At 40.9% G+C, this 27,435-nt stretch overlaps 1 protein-coding gene across 4 annotated transcripts in view; it reads left to right on the top strand.

Annotated features, from left to right (window-relative positions):
• ect2 (epithelial cell transforming 2) overlaps positions 1–27,131 on the top strand; it is a 36,255-nt gene extending 9,124 nt beyond the window's left edge. Inside the window, exons 7-26 of one of the 4 annotated variants that reach the window (XM_030728295.1) lie at positions 1,092–1,165; positions 2,088–2,218; positions 2,435–2,550; positions 3,284–3,346; positions 4,518–4,740; positions 4,918–5,073; positions 6,288–6,412; positions 7,480–7,599; positions 7,684–7,752; positions 8,060–8,170; positions 10,801–10,897; positions 11,135–11,216; positions 12,558–12,636; positions 13,968–14,087; positions 16,029–16,167; positions 17,079–17,233; positions 18,747–18,854; positions 20,139–20,273; positions 21,640–22,227; positions 25,815–27,131. In XM_030728295.1, the coding sequence (XP_030584155.1) occupies positions 1,092–1,165; positions 2,088–2,218; positions 2,435–2,550; positions 3,284–3,346; positions 4,518–4,740; positions 4,918–5,073; positions 6,288–6,412; positions 7,480–7,599; positions 7,684–7,752; positions 8,060–8,170; positions 10,801–10,897; positions 11,135–11,216; positions 12,558–12,636; positions 13,968–14,087; positions 16,029–16,167; positions 17,079–17,233; positions 18,747–18,854; positions 20,139–20,273; positions 21,640–22,197 (2,661 nt within the window). In that variant the 3' untranslated portion in view covers positions 22,198–22,227; positions 25,815–27,131. The remainder of the gene's footprint in view (positions 1–1,091; positions 1,166–2,087; positions 2,219–2,434; positions 2,551–3,283; positions 3,347–4,517; positions 4,741–4,917; positions 5,074–6,287; positions 6,413–7,479; positions 7,600–7,683; positions 7,753–8,059; positions 8,171–10,800; positions 10,898–11,134; positions 11,217–12,557; positions 12,637–13,967; positions 14,088–16,028; positions 16,168–17,078; positions 17,234–18,746; positions 18,855–20,138; positions 20,274–21,639; positions 22,228–25,814) is intronic. The other 3 variants (XM_030728296.1, XM_030728297.1, XM_030728298.1) reach the window with 3 other exon arrangements.
• Positions 27,132–27,435: the final 304 nt, after the last annotated feature.

The raw sequence follows: 27,435 nt of genomic DNA, 5'->3' as shown, positions 1-27,435 counted from the left end.
CAGTGCATGAGGAACAGCAGTGCCCAAAATGGCAACTATCCATCGGGTCAGAGCAGTGCTGACATGGAAAGGTGTGCTACAATGTGTGAAGTCAAGCCACCAAAATAAAAATGTAACCCGAAACACTGCAAAACTACACACACAAAACAATGGGAGGCAACACTTTGTCATATTCTGAAAGTTGGAAGACTTGAGTGACTTATTTCTTCCTTCTGGCTTTTTATTGTACACCACTCCTCTTGACTGTGAAACACTCCTCTGCGCTTGAATAAATAGAATGAGCAGGACTGATGTGATGCCCCCCTGCAACCTAGCTTGAATCCTAATGTCTAGGTCTGTCAGAAAGTTGTAATTTAATTCCCAGTTGGGTCCTTTTTAAACCGAGTTCTAAAAGGATCCAGCAGTTTTCACTGTTTTGTGCCCTCCTCCATGGGGATAAATAGAGATCAATGGGTGGGTGGATGAATAGATTGACACTCGTCATTCTTGTCATTTCTCTGCATGGATGAACAGATGCTTGATGCTGTTCTGCTTTTAGTCATCCTCGCAATTATTTTCTTATTAATCTGTTTCTTTCTTTCCTCTTCCTTCTCTGTTATTTCCTCTCTTTTTTTTCAGTTTTTTTTTTTTAATTCAGCACTTTGCCCTTTTACTTCTCAAAGTGTTGCGACGGGTGTATTTTGTTCTAGCAGGAAAGACAAAATGCAGTGAACTCGCTGGTGCTGTGAGAGGCAGTCAAGGCTGTTTTCCATTTGAAAGTGTGATGCTAACTTTTTAAAAAAAAAAAAAAATCTGAATTGTTTCAACCCCAGACACTTGTTTTTGTATTGTGCCTGAAGTAGAAAATGTTTTTACCTGTCACATTTTGTGTTGTGATTCTGAGTGACAGGGCCATCAGGAGTAATGAAAACAGACTGGAGAGGTAGTTATCGATGACAGCAGAACTACTTGATGATCTTTTAGTTGCAAAATTGTGCCTAGATGAATGTCACGCCCTTCTTTCTGATATTTCTGTCGTCTTCGCATCATTTCTTGTTTACACATTTATCCATTTGTGTTCTCCTCTGCTGTATCTTGTCCTCATACCTCAGCTGGCAGTATGCATGGGGACGCCCATCCTCACTCCATCATGGATTCTGAAGGCCTGGGAAAGAAGAGATGATGTGTAAGTTGAATGTCGAATACCTTTTTTAAGGACATGTTTCCAGCACAGACTGGACTGGCAGTTTATTTTAGTTTCTGGGGTTAATTTACTAGTGGGCAATCCCACCCCTTTTATTTTGAAAGCTCAGTAGCTGCTAACCAGCTAGCACTGGCCCATCCTGTCTCATCTTTTGGCAATCGGCCGGCTCACTTAAGTAGCTTCTTCCCCAAAAGAGTTGGGCAGACTCAGACTCTGTTGTTTTGGACTGCAGCTGGTGAAAATAGTCTTCCTCCTGCTCTGACGATGTGCTGGACGGTGGAGGTGCCACTCGAACCAGAACTTGCAGCACAGAAATTTTTTCAAAACTACTCACATGCATAATTACAATTGCATAATTCCGACCCTGAAACTGTATAAAACCAGTGTTAGTGAAAGTTCTCGTTTCTGAATTATCCGAGCATGTCCTGTCACTGTCTACATGATGCCAACACTGACAAGAGTTCAAATTAGATGATGATCAGCCATGTCAGGGCATGAAGATCTGATGTTTATTACCTCTGTATGTGCCCAGAGGAGATGATTGTAAAAGTGCCTGGTTTATTTATTGTTATTCATGGTTCATATCACTTATTATATACTGCATATATATATATATATATATCCATGTCAGTATTCATTTGTTAAGCAGCCATTACATAATTATTTTATATTTAATTGGATTACACACTATTGTTAATTTGCCCATGCAGTTCAGTACTGTTCAGTAAATAAAAACCTTTTATCTAATCATTGATAGATTACACTGACATATGTTAATGTCCAGATATCATTAAAGTCGAGGTCTGAAGACGAGCGCATTTATAGAACTGCTGACATAGTTTCAGTCTAACCAACCTTTTTTTCAACCTTAATTTTTTTTAATTAATTTTTGTTATTTTTAAAGAAATTTCCACGCAGGCGACGAGGAGTTTCGCACTGAGTTCAAAGTGCCTCCGTTCCAGGACTGCATTCTCAGTTTTTTGGGGTTTTCAGAGGAAGAGAAGGCCAACATGGAGGAGAGGACTCTTAAACATGGTCAGTGCCCCCACCCCCCCATTTCTTCTCTCTCTGTAATCCCATGGGGCTGAGAGCTCTCTGAGTCCTTCTGACCTCTGCTGTATTTTGGAGATTATTGTCTCATGCTCCAGAATGAATGTGGCATTGATCAAATGCCTGCTTGATGGATAAGGATTCACTGTTGCATGCATTTTATTTATTTATTTTAAATCTCCTTGTTTTTCTTCGTGAAAGGCGGCACTTACCTTGAGGTTGGGAATGAAAAGTGTACCCACATGGTTGTGGAGGAAAACTCGGTAAAGGACCTGCCGTTTTCTCCCTCCAAGAACCTCTTTGTGGTCAAACAAGAGGTAGGCCATTTTTTTGACATAAAATATACTTGGATAAAACATTACTGACATTATTATGGAATGAAAAATATAGCCTAGAGGCTGTGTCTTGATGGGATCGCACTAGGTGCAATACTCTTTAATATACTGACGTTCTGACCCATAAATAGCCATTACTGAAGGTAACAGGAAGTCATTACTCCACTATGACTAGTTCTCATGGGTCAGACCACATCCATCTTCAAAGTATGCGTTCAATTTGATCTAAACTGCACATTTAAGATTTTTTACTCTGTTTTGCTGCCATGTTTACAAAATGCACACAGGGTTTGTTATTATTCTTGATCTGCTGTTAAAGCTCCTAAACATCAGCGAACACTGCAATAAAGCTTCAGAACAGCTTCTATGACACATGGTGTTCTTTCAGTGGACACACAAGGGATGAGAGTAAAACAGCGAGTCGTCTGAAACAAAGTAACTATCTGATCAGAATTCTGTTAAGGTTAAATCTCAGTCGATACCGTCTGCTCTCTCCTCTCGATGCTGTCAGAGAGGGATGAATAATAGAGTTCCTCTTCCAGTGGATGAAGAAGTTAAATCACATACATAACTCGGTTTCTCTGTATTGTTAACCACACAATCAATATAACAGTATAATTTTCTTTACTTTGTCAGTTTTAATGGTTTTCAAAGGAAACAGTATAATATTGAGCATTTTTTAATCCTTTTCTCTTTGTCCTAACTCGGGGAGCAGTGGTTCTGGGGAAGCATTCAGATGGATGCCCGAGCTGGAGAATCCATGTACCTCTATGAGAAGGTGAGTGCATAATTGGTGTAGTTATTTGTGTATCTAAACTTAGCACAAAAAGTGTGGAAATTTGTGTTTGGTTGATTCCTTTGTTATAACGAAACTTGTCAGCCATAAATCTTATACCGCTGGAAAGCCTGTTTATTTCCCCTTAAATGAAGATTCATTTGTGGGTTGAGCAGCAGAGTTGAGTATGTCGGCTGTGCCCGTGAAAAATGTGCCAAGTCTTCTCCTCCTCCTCATGTTGGTCACCAGCTTGGTCACGTACTGCTGTGGGGTGGCATCCCATTCTTCAACCAGCATTTGTCACAAGTCAGCCAGTGTGATTGTGGTGGTCACTCTGGCACGAACAGCACCCCCAAACTGATCCCACAAGTGTTGAATGGGGTTGAGGTCAGGACTGCAGGCGGGCTGATTAAACCCCACTCTGTAGCATTGTCATCTTGGAGGATACGTTTGGTTCCAGACCGTGGAGATATGGGACTGCCACTTGTTGCAGGATCTCATCTTGATATCTCTCTGCATTGAGATCGCCTCCAATGATCACAGACCTGATTGTCAGTACCTGGAGTACCAGAAGCTCAAAACAAGGTTCAGTAGCAGAATAGGCTGTTTGGCATTGGCAGTCTGAGCTAACGTGTGACATCCTAACTTTACCCGGCAAAGTTTGCATGGCTGGCAAACATCTTAGACACGTTTCTGCCACCTTCTGATTGTAGTTGTCTGTTATATCCTCCCCTGCTGAAAACAAGGGAAAATATATAATCTAAAACAATAAGTAGTTTCATAAACTGTGCTTAAATAATAATTACTATTTGAGTATTTGCAAAAATATGACCACCCTACGCAACAATCAGTGCTTCGTCTCGGACACCTCACAATATCGAGGAAACGACTGCTGTTAAAAAAAAATAAAAATGTAACAACAATGTAAAAAAATGTAACAACTTCCACACAAGTTCATAATGAACTATAAAAGCTGAGCAACTTTTCACATACAACATGGTGAAATGAGGGATAAGATTAAGGCTAGATGAGCCAAGCTGTCCTTTTTGGACTCATCGTTGAATCCATTTCATAGTAAGAAATGACTCCCCACCTTCTTTTTCTTTACTTTTCCCACAAGTTATCTTGTGGTTACTCTGACCTTATCTGTTTTTCTTTTCTCTCTGCGCTTCAGAACGACAGCCCGGCTATGAAGAAAGCCGTGTCCCTCCTGTCCCTCACCACCCCAAATAGTAACCGTAAGCGTCGGCGTCTGAAGGACACATTGGCTCAGCTCACCAAGGAAACAGAGATTTCTCCCTTCCCTCCATGTAAAAGACCATCAGCAGAGCACTCACTGTCCATTGGCTCTTTGCTTGATATCTCTAACACTCCTGAGACATGCAAGGCATTGGCAGGTAAGAGGGTATTGATGGGATTGGATGCAAAACTCTGCCTTTTATGCAACTCTTAATTTTTGGTAAATATTAAAGGAACCCCTTAGATGGCGTTTTAGTTATTTTTGGGGGGTGGTGGGGGTGTTTCGGTTGAGTCTTTCTTCATACAAAAACTGTACATAATTCTCTTCATTCCAGCGGACAGACTAGGAGACAGTTTTGTGACCAGGAATAGAATAAGAAGGAAAACCAGGGAGAGGAGTAGGACAGACAGGGAGGAGAGAAGAAGGAGGTCCCACCTGAGAACAAATGCCCGTCAGCAACCAGAGGAAGAGCAGCAGGGAGCTTATGGAGGTTTGGTTTTAGGTTAGGACTGTGGTGAGACTGTTAGCAGGTCTGACATCAATACGAAGGTTTTATAAAGTTGGTGTTTGGCGGATTGAAAGATCTCTGTTACAATGATTTAAAAAAATGTGACAAGCTATTTTTTGCACTGGAACAGAACAGAATCTTTTTTTTTTTTTTTTAGTGAAGTACTCGATCACTCTCAGGCCAGCTGAGTACAAATGTGAAGTATGCTAGTTTGTCACCTGGCCTCACAGGTGACGGACACGGCTCGACTATAAACAACACATAATGAAACAAGTATCATTGCAGTTGTCTACAGTATGAAAATATGAGCATCCAACTGCCTCTGCGCCAAATATAAGTAAACTCTTCCCTGTCTTTCAGCTAATGCAGTAGCTTCCTCTAAAGAGCATTAAAGTACTCTAACCATAGTTTATTAAATATTAATTTGGCTTAAATGGTAGGTTCGGTTTCTGATAACTTGGTTTTAGAAAAGGTGCCAAGAAATTTCTCAGTCGTCTTTACAGGCGACTCAGAGCAATGTAGAAAATGTTGTTTGTAGGTCTGTCATTGACTCTCGATTTGGCAAATCTCAGATCAGATTTTTAAAGGATGTTCAATTTCTGTTAATTTAGCGATGGCTAAAATTATGTTATTTGGCTGGTGTGCTCGCTGGCTGATCAGTGAGGTCAGGCTGACTGTGTCAAACTCAACACGCCTACAGTAAATAATGTTTGAACAAAGCTAAACCTTATTAGATTCATCAGAGAGTCTAACAAAGTGTTATGAAGCTCAAACTGAAGCACGTTGTTCACACTGTGTGCCATGGTCACGGTTTGCTGCAGGGCTAACTCTCATGAATTTATTTACTTTAAAAGAAATTTAAGGAACAAAACTGCAGAGGTGTGTTCCTGTCTGCTTACACACACACACACACACACACACACACACACACACACACACACACACACACACACACACACACACACACACACACACTTTTTGTTCCATTACTTGCACTGTGCCAGCAACCCATACCATAGAATTCCCTTACAGTACAATACAAACATTTAGAATAATAATTCAGCACAATGTGCTGTTGTTTCAGCCAATATTTTATTGGTGCTGTAACAGTGGACGGACACCTGGCACTGCCTGCCTGTACTTCAGTGCACTATTCTAACCTTATGCCTCCCTGCCCGGCTTTTTTGTTCCTCCAGAGAGTTCGAAGCCTTCCAAGAGTTCGACTCCGGTTCTTTCCAAGCAGTCAGCCAGGTGGCAGGTCTCCAAGGAGCTCTACCAAACTGAAAGCAACTATGTAGACATTTTAAGCACCATCCTACAGGTAGGTGTGAGTCTGTGTTCACATGGTGTGCACAGCTCTAATGTTCCCCCTCAGGTTGGCCAGAGTGTTGTCCCTGACGACAGTTTGAGGTTAAACTATAATCATTAAAGAGGTGTGTGTGTAGGTGTGTAGGTGTGTAGGTGTGTGTGTGTGTGTGTGTGTGTGTGTGTATTTGCAAGCTGCAACTTGGCCTGTCTTATCAGTTGGTCCCAGCAGAGAGTCAGACAGCTGACCAGTGAGGGAGAAAATGACCTGCCTGGCCATTTCTCTCTGTCTGCGTTTGAGAATCTTTTACTCTTTTTGCTTCTTTTTCTTTTCTTTATCTATTTTGGATTTTCTCCATTTTTGATGTTGCTTACTTTCAGGCTGCTTCTGTGGCTCCTCTACTGTGACATTTATCAAAGGAAAACACAGCTGAAACTGACTCCATAATCCAGACATTTAGTATTTGATGTGCGCCTAGCATAAGCCGCAGTGCTGTTGATTACTACATATTTCATAGTTCATGCTTCGTTTTCCTTGGTATTTATACAGAAGGGAATTACTGCGGCAGATAGTATAAACCGGTGTTCAGAATGACAGATTGTTAATTGGTTTTCATTTTTCAACCAGCTGGGTGGGGGTGGGGGGTTAAATTATGCTATACCTTTTCTGTCTTCTCTCACAGATGATCGTGGTCACATTTGCGTGAATGAACTAGAAGAAAACCTGATGCCATAAGAGCCTGAAAATTTTCAAATTTCAAGCTTTTTTTCTTCACGTATGATTAAAAGTGAATATCCAGAAAAGAATCCCCATCTATCTGGGCGTGTTGCCAGTGTGGTCAAGTGGACTGAGTGTGCGACTGGTCCATTTGGTTACATTCAGGTTTTCATATTGGTTAAAGAACTCCAAGAGAATACCGCAGGACTCATTTTCCAGGCAGGGTTGAGTGCAGTTTGATACGTCATCATCAGACCAAATTTCATCACCAAGCTTTGAAAACACTGATCTTTTGACTTGTGGAACGTTCTAGGTTCTTCGTGGCATATATTTATATATTTCTCATATTTATTTTACATCTTTAGCTTTTCAAGGTTCCTTTGGAAAAAGAGGGGCAGGTGGGTGGGCCCATCCTGGCCCAAGAGGAGATCAAGACCATATTTGGCAGCATCCCAGACATCTATGAAGTTCACACCAGAATAAAGGTTGTGTAGCCCCTAATGTTTGTGTCATTAACAAGTGTGACAGGATTTAAAGAGCTGTTGTTGACCTGTTGGCTTGTTCATCAGAGCGACCTTGAGGAGCTCCTCACAGACTGGTCAGAAAGCAGAAGTGTTGGAAACATCATTCTAAAATACGTGAGTTCAGCGTTTATACATGATATAAACGTACACACACACACACACACACGCTTGTTGCTGTTAGTCTGATCTGATCCGTCAGAGTCTGTAACACAGTTGAAGCTGTGCAGAAAAATCAGTGACTGTCATCGATGATCGTTTACAACAGCCGGTCAGAGCCGGCGCTGTCCCTGTTTGAGAAATTAACATCAGTATACTGAAACTAGTTTTAAAGAATTTCTTTTCCATTCTAAAATAAAATTCATTCTCATCTCTGTGGATTTTCATGTTGATGCTTCTGTCTTGTTCTTTTCCCTCCTCCTAGTCAAAGGAGCTGGTGAAGGCCTATCCCCCTTTTGTCAACTTTTTTGAAATGAGCAAAGAGACCATTGTTCGGTGTGAGAAACAAAAGCCACGCTTCCATGCATTTCTCAAGGTAGGAACTTTGCATTTGATGTCTGCGTGTGTTTGCCTACCTAGTGGATTTCATGACTTCTAGGATCAGAAGTGTGTGACAGGTTTAAATCTGTAGCAGAACTGAGGAATCTACAGAAACCTGATTCCTCCCAGAGAACATTGATATTTGGCCCTTTGTCTTTTTCCAGCTCTGTGTGTGACCTTTACACCTAATGACTTTTTAAAAGGCTTTGATTACAAGTTTGACTACAACTGAAGATAGCACTAACTTGGTTTTATATGAGGTCTGAGCGAATAATTCTGAGAACTGGTACATAAAAATCAAAAGCCTCATTTGGTTTAAATTTGACAGATTTCACATTCACTGTCCTCTGGACTGCTTACAATTGCAAATATTAAATTTTTTAGGGGAGGTCACATTATGTCTTCTAGCACTTGTCCATCTATGATTGACGCTGACTCTTCTCCAATTTATCAAAATCATTCTCCTTCAACTTGAGTTTTAATTTTGAGAATTGGGCAGGCGGCTTCCTTTTGTCCTCCCTGCAACTTGCCAAATCTAGTGAGTGCGGCCATATGGTGAGCAAAAATTGTGTTTGTGTGCAAGAAAAGACGTATGCATTAGGGTTTAATATTTTTCCCGAAAATGACATTAATCAAATCCCGGGAAATGATGAGCCATTTCCCGGGAATCCCGGGAAAAAGTTTTTTTTTTTTCTTTATTTTAATTAGGCCTTCTGTAGCCTGTGTCGGCCTTAACCTATTGTGATATTGTAGAGGTAGCTTTCCAGCTATGTCCTGTTATGCCCAGTAGGGGGCAACGTTGGCTTGATTAACGCAATAAAACCTACATCTCGACATTCGAGTGCTCGAGCTATGCGGTGTTGTATCGTTCCTCAACACTCCCTTAACAAATATAATTCAAATATTCCTGCATTGTACATGGAATTATACCAAGATATTTTACAACTGCTGGTGCAAAACAATACGGTTCATCTCCACAGCACTGATAAAGGCTCAGCCACGCTGTCGTGGCGACATCTGTTGCGCTATATCTCCACCAGTGGAACGCTGTAATAGTCATTGAAAAGTTAACTACCGTACTACACTATAATATGGCATAACACAGGGCCTTGAGTAATGCACTACGACTTGGTCATTGCCATTCTGGCAACAACAAATTTATAACACCGTGTCTGAGGGTTAAAGTAGGTTCGCTGTGAATCGTCTTTTGAAAAACTGGCCAATCCTTATAGCCTAAAAAATATACATTTTACTCAACTCCATTTTAAAAGCGAAATATGTTAAAGTATCTATTTCATGATAATTTCTTCACACATTAGGCCCGTATCCTAATTCATGATTGTTAGTAAGCGGCTGCAAACGAGGAAAAGAAACACTCGAAGTTAAACAGATATTTCTTTATTGTTCAGGGCAGGCATATTTTATAGGCTATATAATGCAATATAACAATATATAATAATATAAAATTATATAATACAAAATACCTTAGGGTAAACACATTGCCTACGATTTCAACAAATTAAAGAGGAAAAAAGTACAACTGTGTAATACCTCTATTAAAACGCTTGAGATGAAGCTGAAGCCTTAAACGGAGGCTGAACGTGCCTGAAATGAAGAGTAATGCTTTTCGCATTAAACGAACCCTTCTCTCAATATTTCCTTAAATTTACTTTCTGAAGCTTTCGTTTCTTTCTGAAAGTCAAATCGACGCGCACGACTTTTTTCCCGGTTTCCCGTCTAACGTTTCCCGGGAAACGGGAAATGGTTCTGATCGCATTTCCCGGGAATCCCGAATCCCGGGATTAAACCCTAGTATGCATTTTCAGTGTGCACACAACGTGGCGCACACCCATGTTTTAGATTGTTTCCTCTGAGTGTTCAGTGTTATGTGCCAGGACGTTACAGTGGGATCTCTTGCTGACAGTCTGACCCTGGGGGACAAAATCAGAGTGCACAACCAACGCTAGGAAAAAAAACAATGAGCATGCTCCCAGTGTCTCTCTTCACGTAATGTGCTGCCCTCAGGCTCAGAAACTGTGGACTCTTAAACTGAGGACTGCTGTGGTTGTAGCAGGAGACCAGGGTGTCATCACCAACAATACTTCATCTCATGAATTTAAAACAGAAGTTCATGTTCGCTCTGTGTGCAAGTTTGAGGTCTGTGGAGCTTCCAGGGAGCAACATAATAGCTGCCGCACTGGAAGCTGGTGGACATGTGTGAGAAGATGACCTCGAACAAATCTGAATACAGACTAATGAAGTGCATATAAACACCATCTCAGATGATCTAAATGGTAATTGTTAAATGGATTAGTTTTTACACAGTGCTTTTCTACTCTGAGCACTCTAAATTCTTTCTTACTACAAGCCCAATTACACACCATTGCGCGCACACACACACACACACACACGAAACCACTTTTTTTTTCTATGCCTAAGTGCTTTTAACCTAACATTCACACTCCAGTTGATGCTTTGGGGCAACTTAGGATTCAGAGTCTTGCCCAGCGATACTTCAACATGTAAAGTAAAGGAGCCGGGGATCAAACCACCGACCTTCTGAACGGTAGAGAACCCACAGCTCTGTAACCTAATGAAACTGGCTTTCTTGATTGCATCCTACAGATCAACCAGGCCAAGCCGGAGTGTGGCAGGCAGACACTGGTGGAGCTGCTCATCAGGCCAGTACAGAGACTGCCCAGTGTGGCCCTTCTACTCAATGGTAACACATACATGCACAACCTTTTTGTTAAAACAGTTAAGATGAACTTTTTATGACACCCCCTCTTTGTCCTTTTCTTTTTATCTTTCCCCTTTCACGTCTGCCACCTTTCTTTATCTCCTGTTGATACCTCTTTGTAGTTTCTTTTCCTCTGTGTTCACCTTTCTCTGTGATTTTCATCTCTTCTCTCCCGTCTCCTCCGTATGAAACTTTCTGCCATTCTCTGCTCTGTTGCAGACATAAAGAAACATACATCAGATGACAACCCAGACAAGATAACGCTGGAGAAAGCAATTGAGTCTCTGAAAGAAGTCATGACGTGAGTTGGCGTGACCTTAACCTCGCTTTTGTGACACTCTCCCAGCTAACGTTATTTGATCATTTGTACATTTTCTCACACTTTTGTGAATTCTCTTCTATCATAATGAGTCTTGACCATCATGCATATTCAGCTTGTAATAATTTGCCATTGTTCACTCAGGATTCAACAAAAAAAGAGAAATAATTGAAGCTGTTTAAGTCTCGACACATGCGAGGCCAGAATTTGGCTGCAGATATTCTTGCACCTTTTAACACAGGTGCATGCTTGTAGAGAACAATAAAACACTTTGTATAGTCAACAGTTATGCTACTTAAATTAATTAGATTTGGCAGTTTAACTTTAAGGTCGCACTCCTGGACTTTGATCATCTCCAGCTGGAGACACATTTTACCGACGGTGCGCATCACATCTGTGATAACTGATCTCATTTTACATTCTCATGTAGCTTTAACTGGGTCAGAGTGTTCTAAAGAGTTGGCTATAATAATTTCCCCTGAAATTACCAGAAGGTACTCGGCAAGGTAGAAGTCAGTGGAGTGCCGCCACTAAAACAGGAAACTCTCAACGCTCACAAAAGCATTTTAACCAACAGGGTTTTTAATTTTGGATTATGTGCTCCTCTGTTACACAAGGAAGAGACATTTTCTAACCATTTAAAAGTCCTTCACCTCCTCATTACGCCATTCTTAAATATCCAGTTAAGGCACAATCGATACAACACAGCAGACAGTCATCAGCCGTGACCAGCTTCAAGTGACTCTGTATTTGTCAGTACGCTGATATCACTGATTTAATGTCCTTTAAAGAAGCCGTCTAATCACAACTAAAGGCTGATTTCATACATCGCGTGATTTTTTTCACGCTGGTTTTATTTTTTGTTCCAGAAATCAGTAACTCTGAACGTGGAGCGTAAAGACTTCTTTGGTGACTAATTTGTTAGAGAAATCAAATTGCTGTGTTTTTATTTTTTATTTCTTTCTTTATTTTTGTGGTCATGGTTCTTGCAAATATGAAGCTCTATTTGTTGTAACAATTATTTTTTTGTCTCCTTTTATGATTTTTTTTTTTTGTTTTTTATTATTTTGACAAAAGTATCAAATATTTAATTCGCACTGGCTGAAAATGGCCGTTGTGAATTGCCAGTCAGAGCAGATGGATTTTTAATGGTTGTTTTATTATCAATATTTGAAACAGAAATAAACATCCTTAGAAGACTAAGACAGCTGATGAATAATGAATTTTTGATTATTTTTCCAGTTGCCCAATAAATGATTAATTGGATTTTTTATTTTTTTCCAGCACTACTAACATTAATTTCTCTAACGTCTTTTCTCCTAGTCACATCAATGAGGACAAGAGGAAGACTGAAGGCCAGAAGCAAATCTTTGATGTTGTTTATGAAGTCGATGGTTGTCCTGTAAGTTTGAGGATTGATGCTGTTTGTGTGTCTGTCTGGGTCGTTGCTGAGATCGTTTCAGTGTAGTGTCATTTTCAAATCTCAGACATATTTTATTCACAGAACATAGAAAACTAAAATCAGTCAGTATCAAATGTTTAAATTGAGCAAAATGTTCCATTTTAAGAAGAATATTGGCTCATTTTGAATTTGATGGCAGGAACACAAATCAGAAAAGCTGAGACTGGGGCAGCAAAAGGCTGGAAGAGTAAGTGACACTAAAAAGAAACACCTGGAGCAACATTTAGCAACAAATGAGGTTAATTGGCAGCAAGTCAGTAATCTGATTGGGTGTCAAAAGAGCATCTTAGAGAGTTCTCAGTAGTAAAGATGTGCAGTGGTTCATCAGTCTGCACAAAATTGCATCTTCAAATTGTGGACCAATTTCAGAATGATGTTCCCCAATGTAAAATTGTGAAGCCTTTGAATATCTCATCATCTACAGTACATAATATTATCAAAAGGTTCTGTGTGCACGATGGGAAGGCTGAAAATCAGTATTGGTACTCTGTCATGGATTCTGCACGAGCTGCACTTCCAGAAATCATCGTATTTGACCCCAGTTTGCTGCGCCATCCACAAATGCAGGTTAGAGCTCGATCGTGCAAAGAAGAAACCGCCTGTGAACGTGATTCAGTAATGCTGCCGTCTTGTTGGGGGCCAGAGCTCGTTTAAAGTGGACCGAGGCAAAAATGGCAAACTGTTCGGCGGTCAAGCGAATCAACATTTGAAATTCTTTTCGGAAAACATGGAGAGACTTTTACTCCTGTGGACTAAAGAGGAGGGGGCCATCCGACATCATCGGGGCTCAGTTCAAAAGTCTGCATGTCTGATGGTGTGGGGGGTGCAGCCGCACATCCTGAAAGGCTCCATCAGTGCTGAAAGGTGTATACAGGTTTTAGAGCAGCATAAGCTCCCATCTAGATTTTATCCTGGGATGCCCTCTCCTCATTTTTTTTTTTTTTAAAGACTTGTTGCTGCCAACAAATTGATATTTTTCTTAAAATGTTACATTTTCTCATCATTTTATAGACATTAAAGATTTGATGGGCTTTCTGTGTTGTGAATAAAATGGGTTTATGAGATTTGCAAAGTATTGCACTCAGAAACAGAAAACTGCTGGCAACTCCAAATAACCTGGAAGTGCAACTTGGGACAGTGACGGGTCTTTCTGTGGTTGCTGGGCAGTCTGTTTGGAGCTGCTGCCATCTAAACTGAGTTATTAGAGCTGTTGGATGTGCCTTCCTGCCTCCCTCTTTACCTTTTACTCACCACCTTGTTTCTCGTTGCAGGCCAACCTGCTGTCATCCCACCGTAGCCTGGTTTACCGCGTAGAAACAATCGCCCTGGGAGATCAGCCATGTGATCGTGGAGAAAATGTCACACTGTTCCTCTTCAATGACTGCCTGGAGGTGAACATGCATGAAAACATAAACATTTTGCCCAAACACAGAACGCATTTACACTTATTTACCTCTGTAACCGTAGTCCGGGAACAGGTTACCTTTAACAGGCCAGACTTGAAACAATCTTTAGCCTGCGCCCAGCTTTAGGCTCAACTAAAAATTATATAAACTGGAGATTTTAAAATTATTACAATTCATGGGCTGATGGATGCCGGTTCAGTTCTGGAGCAGAGGTTTTAAACACAGTAGTGAGAAATTGGAAATAAATGTATAAGAAAGTAGTGCTCAAGTCCACAATGGGAATAACTCATGTTCTTTTTGTGAACATGAAAGAAATGCTTGATGTCTTAGAAATAATATTTATTTAACAGTAGAACGTCTGCGAAGGCAAAGAAGAAAAACTGACCTGTTTACAGCTGAGCATGTTAAGTCCTCCATGCAAAAGTTCACTTTTTCCTTTATTTCAATTTGATCTTCTCACAAGAGGTTTGCAATTTAAAAAAAAAAGAAGTTATTTTTCCCTGTTTATAAATATATATGCTTCTTTTTAGCGTAAAATGTCTTGCAAATTACATTTTTGGATGATGGGAAACGCGCTCTTGCATACACAACTACATTTTCAAGAACAATGCAACTTTTGGAATTACTTGGACTTGATGAAGCTCTTATGCAGGCATGTACTCCATTTAAGGTGTAATGAGGGCATACAGAGGCTGGAGCCTATCCCAGCAGTCATAGAGCGAGAGCCTGGGTACACCCTGTCCATATTGAGTCAAAATGGCTACAAATGTAGGAAACTTGAGACTCCTCGTCTTGCAAAGTTTCCTGCAAAGATGGCACCGAGAGCACAGCGTGCTGTCTCAAAAGATCTTTCACAGCATGTCCTAAGTTGGCAAAAGTCCATCTGAAAGTTCAACAGTGTTCTGAGCATGCTAATAAGTAACTGAACTTTTGGCAAAAATGCAGGAATATTGATGAACTGAAATTATGGTAGTTTCATGTGTTCTTTCAACTGTAACCTGCTGTTATAAAGCTGTAGTTTTTGTCAGGGTGGAGACTAATTAGATTTATTATTAGATTTAACTTGTATTTTTCCAACTGTGACTTTAGTCTTTTCACAGGGCTTTTTACATTTCAAAGTTTTCACACATGTCCCATATCCACTGCACCCAAGATTGCTTAGCCTGGCCTTACGTATGCTGAGCTGTTATTGATTGGATTTTTAGTTTCCCCCCAAAAATTATAAGAACAAAAATAAAAGGAAAAGGTTTCGGAGGTTTTGGAAGACTCTCAGCATGTGTTTCAGAATGTGCTGTGCAAGTCTCATGCTAAATCAGGAATGCACATTGTGTGTGTGTGTGTGTGTGTGTGTGTGTGTGTGTGTGTGTGTGTGTGTGTGTGTGTGTGTGTGTGTGTGTGTGTGTGTGTTAATTAGCAGAGGGTCAGCATGAGAACATGGCAGGCAATCATGAAAGAGACGAGGTTAGCGGCTGCACTGATTCAGAAGTGTCAGCGACGCCTCCTAATGAGCCAGTGAGTGAGTGAGTGAGTGTGTGTGTGTTTTCTCAGCAGCTACACACTGCATGTGTGTGTTTTTTTTTTTTTTTTAAACATATAGAATGACTATTGTCATGGGTGGCCTCAGTACTCTCCTCTTTCATCAGCAGCCATTGATTAACTCTTGACCTGTAGTGTTGTTGTATTTTATCCCCTCCCACATCTCTCTCCCGTCTTCTCTGCCTCTTCTATCTTCCTTCTCATCTCCTAATTAACGTGACATTAATGAGTTGCATCGTTTACCTCTATGAAGGCATCATTGATTTATTGCCAAGCGATCGATAGCAGCTTCACCCACATACTGCAAAATGTGCCCACGCTCACAGGGCGTTACTTTGAAGTTGACTTTGTTCACACTTGCCTCCAAAGTTCCTGTCTGCATCTCTGCAGATCGCACGGAAGCGACACAAGGTGATCAATACGTTCAAGAGTCCGCTGGGACAGACGAGACCGCCGCCCCCGCTGAAACACATAGCACTGATGCCGCTGTCTCAGATCAGACGAGTGCTCGACTTGCAAGACACTGAAGGTAAAAGTGGCTACGTGCACACATGTGAAAGTTGCATCCTGACGTTTCTGCGTATCGTCTGGGTGTCAGTCTACACTTTGTTGTTGCTGCAAGTGGGCCAACGCCCTTCAGTAGTTCTTATTTTTTTTTTGTTAATGTTGCCATTTTGTGCTTTATTATTGGAACAGACTTGATGGCAAAGCTGTTTCCAAGTATGGGTGGTGCAGAAGATTGAAAAATAATTGAATTCTTTAGTATTTTTTTGAAAAATCCTGTATCAGTCCTGTGTGCTATTAACTGCATGTCTTTGGTTTTTTTGTAGCTCAGCTAAAGGTTTTTCAGGGTTTTTGGACACTAACAAAAAAAACAATCTAAAAAAAAAAAGAGAAACTGCCGGCTTCAAACTCCCTGAGAATGTTTCAAGTTTTTTTAATTTCTCCAGAAGCAGTCCCTCTGAACAGCCAGGGTTTGTTTGCTGTTATCATCCTTTTTCTTCATTTAAGCTTTTAGAGCGTACTTTGTTTCTGTAACCTCGACTGCAGCGCAGCAAGGACGCCCCGGCTGCAGAGGCACGGAGCTCGAAACACAAGAAGAAATCCACTCGAGCTCAGACTGCTGAACACTCATTAGATGAACTTTTGAATATTCTTTTGCACAAGAGGACTCTGACTTTTGTAACCCATCACCCCCAGCAGTCTCACCGTCACTTCTTTCTGCTCATCTAATTTCAACAGTTTCTTCTCCCGTCTCCTTATCTCACACTCTCCCTTGATCTTCTTTTTCTGACTCCATCTCTTCACCGGCTGATTTCTTTTTTTTTTTTTTTTTTTTTTTTTTTTCTTCCTCCCCCTCTTACTATTGTCACTGTTAATTATCTTCCCTCTTGTGCTGTGTCACTGTCCTGAACTCACTCTTTCAATTCCTCCCTTCAGAGTGTGTGAATGCATTTGCCTTGGTGGTTCGCCCTCCGACTGAACAGGAGAACTTGTTGTTCAGCTTCCAGCTGGCCGGAGAGGAAACGGTTAAAAGCGCCTGGCTGCGAACGCTTTGCCGCCATGTAGCCAACACCATCTGCAGGGCTGATGCGGTGAGAAGCAACGCACTCGTACATATAGAGAAAGAAAAGAAAATGTAAAGGTTGACAGATTGTCTGGCAAGGAAGGAGTTTTCTTTCTTTTTAACAGGAGGATCAAAGTTTTTGTTTTTTTTTTTCCTCACTATCTCCTGAAACAAATTGGTTACATCGAGGTTTCAACACCTTCACCAGGCTGAAGGAAAAGGCACTTCACTACTGGCCATTTTGGTGTTCTGGTAAATTAGGAACTGGAACAGGAAGCATCAGATTTGATTGAGAGATCCTCAAACTGAATGTGGATCTTCAAAAACGGGTCTGGTACAAACTGGAATAATGAAATTAAAATAGGCTGATGACCCAACCTTACCACCTCTGTTGCACCTGTGCCTCTTTTAAGACTTGATGATTTCTTGGCTGAGAGAATCAATGTGATAAATCCTCTCAGATAGCTATCAGTTAGCTTAGCACTTTGCTAATATGCAGCTTAAGATCCCACAAACATCTAAGGGTGGCTGACGGAAGATCACCAGAGAATATGCAAAGCAGCTGTTGATGTTTGTGGGTGTATGGACTGCAGAGGATTCTCCATAAAACATGCTAATTTTGCCTGACTGTATGTGGATATAAATACTTTTGAAAAGTGTTTTTAAAATTTAGTTTGTTAGCTTTGGAAAGCCTCAGCAATATAGGTTAACAGGGTTGATGTAAATTTATCCCGACATGTTAACAATTATGAAAAAAAAGTAAGCTATCAACCGAGTAATACAGTCTGAATTACACACGATCACCTTTGGGTTTTTTTTGTTGTCTTTTTAAATAAGATTACAAATGCATACCTTACAGTTCATCCATTTTCATATGTGACATGAAATTACTTGTAAGAATTAATGAGGTGTCAGTGTTCATGGAAAGAAAAGAATGTCACTCAGTCAGTATCATCCAGGCTTGCACAACAATGTAGCTCTATGACACAGAATTGTAAAGGATGCAAACACAACGCCTGGTATTCCTCATGAGTTCTTGTCTTGCAGCTGGATTTTTAAAAAAAGAAATGCAAGAAAAAATGACATGCAGTGTTAACAGGCATTTAATAGTAATGGAAAATGGTAGAAATCCGACTTCTCTGGTGTTGATTCAGCTCACGGATAATTGAGCTCACTGGAAGATAAGTTCAGTTCAGGCTTCTGCATTTTGCAGAGCAATCAGCAGGGGGCGGTGTTGGCATCTGTTGTGTCTAATCGCCACACAGCTGCATTCCTAATGCTTTTTTTCACTGGGTCAGAGCTGCAATGTGAATACCAATGAGAGGACTTCAGCTTGTTAAAAAGCCCACTGCAGGGTGAGGGAGAGAAGGAAATAAAGACTGTGTTAATCCTCCTCCACATACCAGCCTACTATTTCAACAACAGAGTAAAATGTATCCATCTGTACTGATTACTTGAATTGCACTCTTCAGGTCATTATTTACTATACTTACTTTGGAGCTTTTCTTTTTTTTTTTTTTGTCTCTTTGTCTTGTCAATAGGAGGACCTCATTCAGTGTACAGACCCAGACTCACTGCAGGTCAGCACCAAGGATATGGACAGCACCTTGAGCAAAGCCTCCAGGGCCATCAAGAAAACCTCTAAAAAGGTAAAGGTCGAAGAACTGGCCTTTAACAATGAACACTTCAAATTCTGACACCTAAATATTAATGATTTGAATATTTAGTGAGAAGCCCAGAAAATTGGCTCAGTGGGGGAGCGGACATTGGCAGCATGTAAACGCTAAATAGAAAAAGTGGCTGTCATGGAAAAAGACAGCAACACAATGCTCAGCAGTGCAGCTCGTTTCCCTCTCTGTGGTCAAATCTGATTTTAAGAAAGATTCTCTGATGAACTCCTCCACTGAGGTCCAGCGTGTTTGATTCTGTAGCTTGTGGAGTTTTCTGGAGGTCTCAGAGGTAAGTTGGTCAAAAAGCTCTGATCAAAAAGCTTTCAGTTTGGCCAGTCTTCTGTTAACGATCATCATCTCCTTCACCTGGTCTGTTAGTTTTAGGATACCCTGGAATCCTGCTGTCTCCTCGTACTTGCAGCTCTGTAATGTGATCTCCTTCAGCGTGTCTTCAACTTTTTTCATTTTTGGGAAACGGACAAAGGGCTTGGTGTGGCCAAAAAATGTCTGCAGTCTGTTCAAGTTTGAGGTCCGTGCTGAAACTGCAGAGTGGAAAAAAGTGGAAGCTGTGCTGGAATCTGTCTGAACGTTCCCGAGTAGATGATCTTAAATGGGAGATGGTCCAAGTCAGGCATTTGGGTAGACCCATCCCCTAAACTTTTTTTAATCACCCCTCATATAGTGTTTGAGTAAAAAGTAACTATTGACCAAAAAAAAAAGAAAATGGTGAAATTAAAGTAGAAACACCTGAAGTTCACAAATTTGTGTTTTTCTGGTTCTGAGCCCTTTTACCCTTTTAAAAAACTCAGATGTGACAATTGAGCAGACTGTACTTTGATAATGGAAGCTTTCACGTGTTTTTACTCTGCCCATGCTGTGCCTGATGGAAAAACTGCGGGTAGTTTTGTTATTATTCTCTAGTCATGCATGTGGCTTCAGCAGTGATGAACACTAAGAGCAAACACACAAAAATGAGTTTCAGCTACAGATGCTCAAAACGCGGCGGCTGAAAATAGAACCTGTTGAATACAAAAATACCTGCGACAAAGATGAAGAGCAGGTGTGCTCGAAATGTTAGTGTTCATGGTGCAATAAGTGGACAAAAGTGGAGTCCTGCAGTGGCAGGCTTTATTTTTTTCTCTACCCTTTACACCCATCACAGAGACTTGCCAACAAAACAGAAATTGACATTTCCTGTGTGTGTGTGTGTGTGTGTGTGTGTGTGTGTGTGTGTGTGTGTGTGTGTGTGCGCGCGCGCGCTAGGTGACAAGAGCGTTTTCTTTTACCAAGACCCCAAAGCGTGTGATCCAGAGGGCATTCATGGCCAGCAGTCCTTCAGATGAGAGAAGTCAGAGGCTGAGCTGTGAAAACCGTGTCTGCAGCAGCTCCACGCTCGCTGTAAGTTTATTTATCTACATGGAATTATTAACGCAGTCATAGGATGATGGCATAAAGTGCTGCTAATGTAGCCGAACTGAAACAAATGGTCTCATTTCTTGTATTATGATGCTCACCTTCACCAGCAGTATAACTCAGTTATTACAGTTTGTGTGTTTGTGTGTGCTAAATGATGGCAGTGATGGATACTAAGAGCTTGTCTGTCTCTCTAAGCATCTATCTGTCCACCTGTTCCTTATTGCTTCTCTGTTTTCTCCATCTCCCTCCTTTTGCTGAGAATCAGGTAATTGATCTCTCCATCAGACCCATCCAGTTGGTGTCAGTTGCTTTCATCTAACTTGATTAGAAAGCAGAAAAAGGGGCCTGTGGTCTTAAATGTGCTGGGACTTTCTCCTCTTTGTCGGACTGCTTTTCTTTGCCAATCTTCTTGCTTGTTTTCCTTTTTGTTTGTGTTTCAATGGCAATTTAATCATAGTGTATTCTCCTTAAACCAGTGGGTGTGCAGTATTAGTACACTTCCCCATTTTCCAGCATTTTCACTCCTTTGATAAGTATCTCAGATAACTTGCTTCTTTTTAATGGTACATGTGTGTAAATAGCAGAATAACTCGCGTGTAAACACTCAAAGCTGCTCTAAAGAAGATGATTTTGTGTGAGTTTTATTTATGGAGCCAGAGCAGTGGCAGTATGCAGAGCCCCTCTTTCAGACAGTAAGTGAAGAAGGTTTTAGAAATGAGACAAAACACAGCTTATTCAGTTGGTTTGTGAGGAATAGAGATTCATGTATCTTATACTTTTTGTCAGGTTTTTCTTTCAGATAATCCCACAAATGATATGAAATCCTGATGGCCAAGAATAAAATTGTTTTTGCGAGGTGTTGAATATTATCTTTCTGATTGATAAAGCATACTAATTAGCAAACAAGCTAATGTAGTATTTGTGTATTTATGATTTAGTGGAGTCTACTGAAAGTTTATATTGCAGCCAAATGAATATTCCTGGCCTTCCCGTTTTTCCAGGCGTATAGGAAAATGCTAAATGTCGTTTGGAGCCAGAGTTTGGTCTGTTTGTTCTGGGTAATGTAGAATCACTGCAGTGCCACATGGTAGGCTCTGTGAAAGAGGATTTACCCCCAGGTGATTATACATTAATGACAACACAATTATATTTCATTTGTGCCAGCTGATCCATCAAAAGTCCTGTATTGAACTTTCAGTTACTGCACTGATCTGTTTGACCTTGTGATGATGTCCTTTCCCCTTGTGTTACGTCATGTCTGTATTCTTGCTGTTTTCATATATTTTCTTTTTTTCCATTAAATGTAAAACCTGCTCCGTGTGTTTTTCCCTTCTGTTATGTGCCGTAGATGCCTCGCTCTGCCTCAACGTTCAGTTTGACTGATTCTACCAAAAGCAGTGCTGTGGTGCAGCGCTCTAACTCTCTGGACCACCCCCCTATCAGATCCAGGGTCCCTGTCTGTATGCGTACCCCCTGCACGCCCCCCAAAAACCCCACCCATATCCCCGGCCCCAAAACCGCTCCTGAGTTGGGCCCAAACCTCTACCTTAATGCTTGCTCTGTCACCAGAGAATCTAAGCCCATCTCTAATGATTCTTTACTTAATCAGCCAGCTCATTCCAGCCTCCCTGCTTCCCAGGAGTCCTCCTCTTTAAACCCCCCCACCTCGACTCCTGCTTCGGCTGTCCAAAACACGACTCAGCTCAACTCTAAACATTCCCAGCCCAAATCTGGCAAAGATGTGTCCAGACCTCTGCCCTTTGTAGGATTCCAGCCGAGGTCCCCAGCTCCTCAAACTGTTAATGTCAAAAGTAGGGTCTTTCCTGAGTCATGCAGAAATCCTCAAGTTCCTACGGACCCACACAAGGCTCTCCTGACCAGTCCCCGCAAAGAGAGTCTGCTTTAAATGACGCTGAGCTTCGTCCTGGAGTTTGACGTGAGCAAACATTATTGTTGTCCACCTTCAACCTCGGGTGCACCAATTCATTTTCCATTTTAAGCTAATCCTCATTAACTTGTTTTGGAACATTTGCCTTTTAATATCGAAATACCACTGGTGCATTTCTAGTCCCAAATCAACTCCTTAGAAGCTGAGACCCTGCAAAATTACAGCTAAAAATAAAAAGATCACGCTCCACGGGCCGAGTCTGATCGCCACAAACGAGGTTCAAGTAGTTTGTGTGTAAATGCTTCTCTCCACTGGAGATTGGTGTAAAGGGTGGAGGTTTTAAGGGTTGATTTGGAGTAATTGTTCTGAAGAATTACTTGGATTGCCTAATAATGATGGTGGTGGTGGTGGTGGATGGGAATATTCACCAGGTGGCACTTGTGAAATATGGGGTTTACAGTATGTTATATAGGTTATAAAGGCATGATGTCACGAATAGATTATTTCATTTTCCAGTGAGCTGTTTGCATTAACTCCTGAATATAAAACGGGGTTGATACAGTCAGTTACCATTGAAATTAAGAGCTATAAAACGAGAGGATATCGATCTTTATGTTGATCAAAGCCGCTCCTTTTAGTGCCACTTCAAGAAAATATCAAGAATAAAAATCAAAATGTCAAAGCACTGCTTTAATTTTCGTATGCAGCGAGCTTTGTGTGTTTGGACACAAAAACACAAAAACAGCACGTTAAAATTAAAATGTCAATGTATTCACAAAGTCAGTCTGACTTTTTATTTGAGCTTTAATGTTTAGTGGAGGGTCACCTGCTATCTGTACTACATTTCAACCACGCTGAGTCACCGGGCACGTGATGCCCCGCAGCCATTAATGCCATTTAAAGGAGCAGTCTGAAGGATTTTTGTGGCGTTGAAGGGAGCTTGCAGACGTGGTCTTGGTGGTGCCCCCGACCTGATGCCCCTTTTTCTGGCACAGACTCTACAGACTTCCATTAAAGGCGGCTGTTTGGGCTTTTTGACGTGGACATTTGGCTCAGTCAAAAATCACAAATGCATGTGTGTTCAGATGGTCATAAAGTGAAAGTGGAGTGTGACCATTGCATTCATGCACAAGGGGGTCCTTGAAAAGGTTAGCAGCTAAGTTTGAATCAATTAACTTATGTTATTTAATAAATAGGTGCACGATTGGAGCTTTTGTTCACATCATAAATGTAGATGTCGTGTAGATAATGACACGTGTGGCAACATTCCTACATGCACAACCCAAAAGCAGTGAGGTGAAGCACCTACAGCAATAACAGTATGGTGACAAAAGTGTCTGCTGCTGTACAAAAAGAAGAAACTTGACTTTCTGTCTACAAAGAAAGTCTTCAACATCAACGCAAATTCAGACACTGAAGCTTGAATGTGTCCAAATTCTCACAGACTTGAAATATTTTGATGAATTCATTGTTTGCTTCTCTCCTTTGCCGTACTTCCTGCAGTGAAGTGCAGCGCACAGTTGAGACTAAAGCTATGAAGAAGTGTTGATTCTTGAAAGCCGTTGAAAGGCTCACGCGTCCTCACAGATGCTACCAGGTTGTTTTTGGTAGACATAGATGTATGATCGCTAGAATTAAATGTAAAAACTAAAGTGGCAGCTCACATGCACGACCCTCTCCTCAGTTTGATGTACGTGGAGCTAAAAAAAAAGAAAATGCTGTTCTGATCAACTCATCTTAATTTAGTCCAATAAAAAACACATCTCGGTAAAGTTTAATGTTTGGAGTGAAAATGCCTCTGCACGACACTGGCACTGTATCACTGCAAGCAGCCACAGTCTGCTGCTGTGTATTGGCTAAATTGTGGCTCTGATAAAACGCTTGTAAACAGCAGTTGCCGTGTGTGTTATTAAAGCCAGGTGGAAAGTGTGATTGTGTTGGCAAAGGTTGCACATCTCTATTAGTTCAGTGCTGGGTTTGGACTGAACAGCTTAGAGACTCCAGTAACAGCGTTTTGTCTTTTTTTTTTTTTTTCTTTCTTTCAGTAATTAAAATGAGGCTGTGCCACATAAACGCAACTTTGTACTTAGTGCTTTCATGCACACACACAGGCTTGAGGATATAATGCCGTTACAAAGTATATGAAGTATGTTTTTGCAGATGTTGTAGATTAGTGAGCAAAATAAATTTATCAATTTTAATTAAATCTATATAAATAAGAGTTATGCATGCAAAAACTGAAGGACTGAATAATTTCTGGATGCATGCATGTCTCTGCATAGACTTTTAAAATGAAGCTGATCACTGAGCACTTACTAAACATACTTACACGTGAATTTAATTATTCAAATTGTCATGCAAAATTTTAAAGTCTTTCAAGACATTCTTTTTACTTTGTTACAGCTTATTGCTTTGTTTATTCCAGCTTTCACCGATTGTGCTATGATTTCATGTGTACAGTGTACAGTGATCATAATCAGGAAAAAATCAAGCAGTCGGATAAATCAGGTGATTATCTAAATTGCCTTTGTGGGAGGTTAAAAAAAAATCCTATTTAATTGTGGGAAAAGTTAAATATCTAATTGATGCAGATCTTCATATTCATGGGGACTTGCAGACAAAGTCTGGTAATAAATATTTCAAGCTGCCTTCTCAAAAAGACTCAGCAATCACAGGAATTGTCTTTGAATAAAAATTGAGTTAATTGGCTCTTCTTATGGAACTGATAATCATATCAAAAGCTCTGTGGATGGGGGGGGGGTCAGTAAATGGGGACAGACAGTTGCTGTTAACTGCTTGCGCTGGCCTATCATGTCTTTAGGTTGAGGTGCCAGCTTGTTCTTGTCAAGGTCTTCAAAATTATTCATCTGCTTCTTGTCTTGTGGTCCGACGGACTCCGATCCCACCCTCTGGTGACGGTAGGCCATCAACTGCAATTTGGAGGTTCACAACGAATTAGAAAGTTAAAATGTGGCATTCAGGAGGCCTTCAAGCTAGAAACGTTTTTACTGAAGTCATAGATCGCGGGACTTCTATACAGCTGGACCTGTTTGTGAAACTGAAGGAGTCGCCTCCTGCTGGCCATCAGAAAGACAGCAGTTTAATGCACTTGCCCACTGGCTTCACTTTTCAGGCCCTGAGCACCCTACATATTTTATGTACGGTATGGACAAGCCCACTTAGGCCTAGGCAGAACTCTTCATTCGCTCCTGTTAATCAGCCTGAAGAACCAAGTCTTTCCATGTTCTTATTTTGGCATCGTTTCCCCGTCACAGATGGTTTCCCCTCTGCCAGAGGTTCCTCCTTTCTGCTGAGCGTTTGCTCAAAAGAGCTTGTCGGATTGGTTGGGGTACTCTTTCTAATATTTTAGGGTTTTTAAAATATAAAGCACCTGTCGTTAAGATCAGGTGCTGTATAAATATGAATGGCTGAAGCTGAATTGAAACTGGGACGACAGTCAGCAGCTGCAGCCCGAGACGATGAATTTTGAGTGAGTTTGCTGAAAAACATTCTGGGGGAGGCCTTTGCACCACACATACTTAGACAGGGCAGCTGGTTATTAACATATAACTAACTGTTTTGTTTTTTTAAAGTGCTTTCTCTCTCTAAGTAATTTTTCTCTTCTTCTGCTTCAGGCGCACCACTCCCCTTCCATGGTCAATCTGCCTTCCGTGTTTGAGAGGAAGTACCACACGTTCAGCCGTTCAACCACCCACCTCTTCTGAAATGCTGCTGTTTCAGAGCACCAGCAGGGGGCACTCCTTGCCGTTTCCACCTCCTTTACCTTGACTGACACTAAGAGCAGGTCAATATGTATAATGTTAGAGGTACCTGTAAAATATGACAAACTTGTATTTGTCCAAACTGGAGCTTCAGGTCTACACAGACGTTCCCAATCCAGATGAAATGGTCTTTAGCCGGGAGACTACGCTGAAGTTGGGGACGTACTGATATTTGGCAGTATCAGCATCGTCCTGCAGCCGTCTGTGGCTTCCTGTGTGAAATCTGCGCTGTGATGGTGGCGAAGCAACTGTTCACAATCTTTATGATTTATCCAGTTAGTCATTTTTGCTGAGAACTCACAGGAAGAGAGAACACCGTTCTTAACTGGGGGGGTGTAGTACGTCTACTCAAACTGACAATGCCTGATTTAAGACTGCATCACTGGGGCCCAACTGGAAATGGTACTGTGTTTGATTCCCACGGCTTTGGTCAAGTTCAGCTTAATTTAAAAAAAAAAATGAAGGACAAATTGATGGTGTGTGTGTGTGTGTGTGTTACAGTTGCAGTGTTTGTGTGTTTCCCTATTCAGTCTCCTGGTTGGTGTTGTTCGTGGTTCTAAGCACAGACGCATCATATTTGTGCACATCTGTTTTAATCCCGTCCACACGTGTTGTTGGATGTTTCGGCAAATTAACATTTGATTTTCTGTTTAAACGGATGAGCATCATTAACCTGTGTTGACCCCTGCTGTTAATTAACCTACTTTAACTGACATTTTTTTATTGTTTTATTGTAGTGGGGTAGGCTTCGTTTCACCTGATGCAATAATATTGTAATTAACCCGTCTTGTTAATGCAAACGTCTGATAGTTTCCAGCTTTTATAAAGCTTCTATTTTAACATCTGAGAGATTCAGTTCTAAAGATTACAGCCGTATATGTTCCTCTTCCCGGGACACGTGTCCTTTGTTTTAAAAGCCTTTTCCTGTATCTGTATATTCAACAAGTGATGCTGCATCGGTGTACATATTTATTCTTGACGACTGCTTTAGTACCTGTTTTTATTTTTCTTTCTGAATTACATTTACTATTTATGTTTGTTCTCGTTTCTTTAACACTGATTTCACTGAGCTTGTTTGTTTCTTTTATCTCTACATTAAATGCACTTAAACATATATGTATTCGTTTCATGAAAATGTAGGAGGTGATGGCCAATTCTGCCAAGTCATTTGTGTGAAAATAAATTCTTTTATTTCCTCTATATCCCTGAAGATGATTTTCATGTGTGTGAGCCTTCAGAGTCTGAATAAGCGTGGCAAAGGTTAAAGGGTCTTAAATTCCAGTCTTTTAAAAAGGGATCTAAATCAATCCTCTACAATCTGCATTTGAAATCTTTCAGAATTGATATCAACCAGTGAGCGGTTTCAGTTGGGTTTGAAATGCTCCATTCTCAAAATATTCTTGGTGCTTTGACTTGGAGGCCTGTTTATGATTTGCATACTACTTTGAAAGAAGCTCATGAATGTTCCTCAGCA

The sequence above is a fragment of the Archocentrus centrarchus genome, chromosome 4, assembly GCF_007364275.1.
Source record: "Archocentrus centrarchus isolate MPI-CPG fArcCen1 chromosome 4, fArcCen1, whole genome shotgun sequence".
Taxonomy (NCBI): Eukaryota; Metazoa; Chordata; class Actinopteri; order Cichliformes; family Cichlidae; genus Archocentrus; species Archocentrus centrarchus.
The sequence above is the reverse complement of the archived record's forward strand: the minus strand, read 5'-3'. Positions and strand labels throughout refer to the sequence as shown.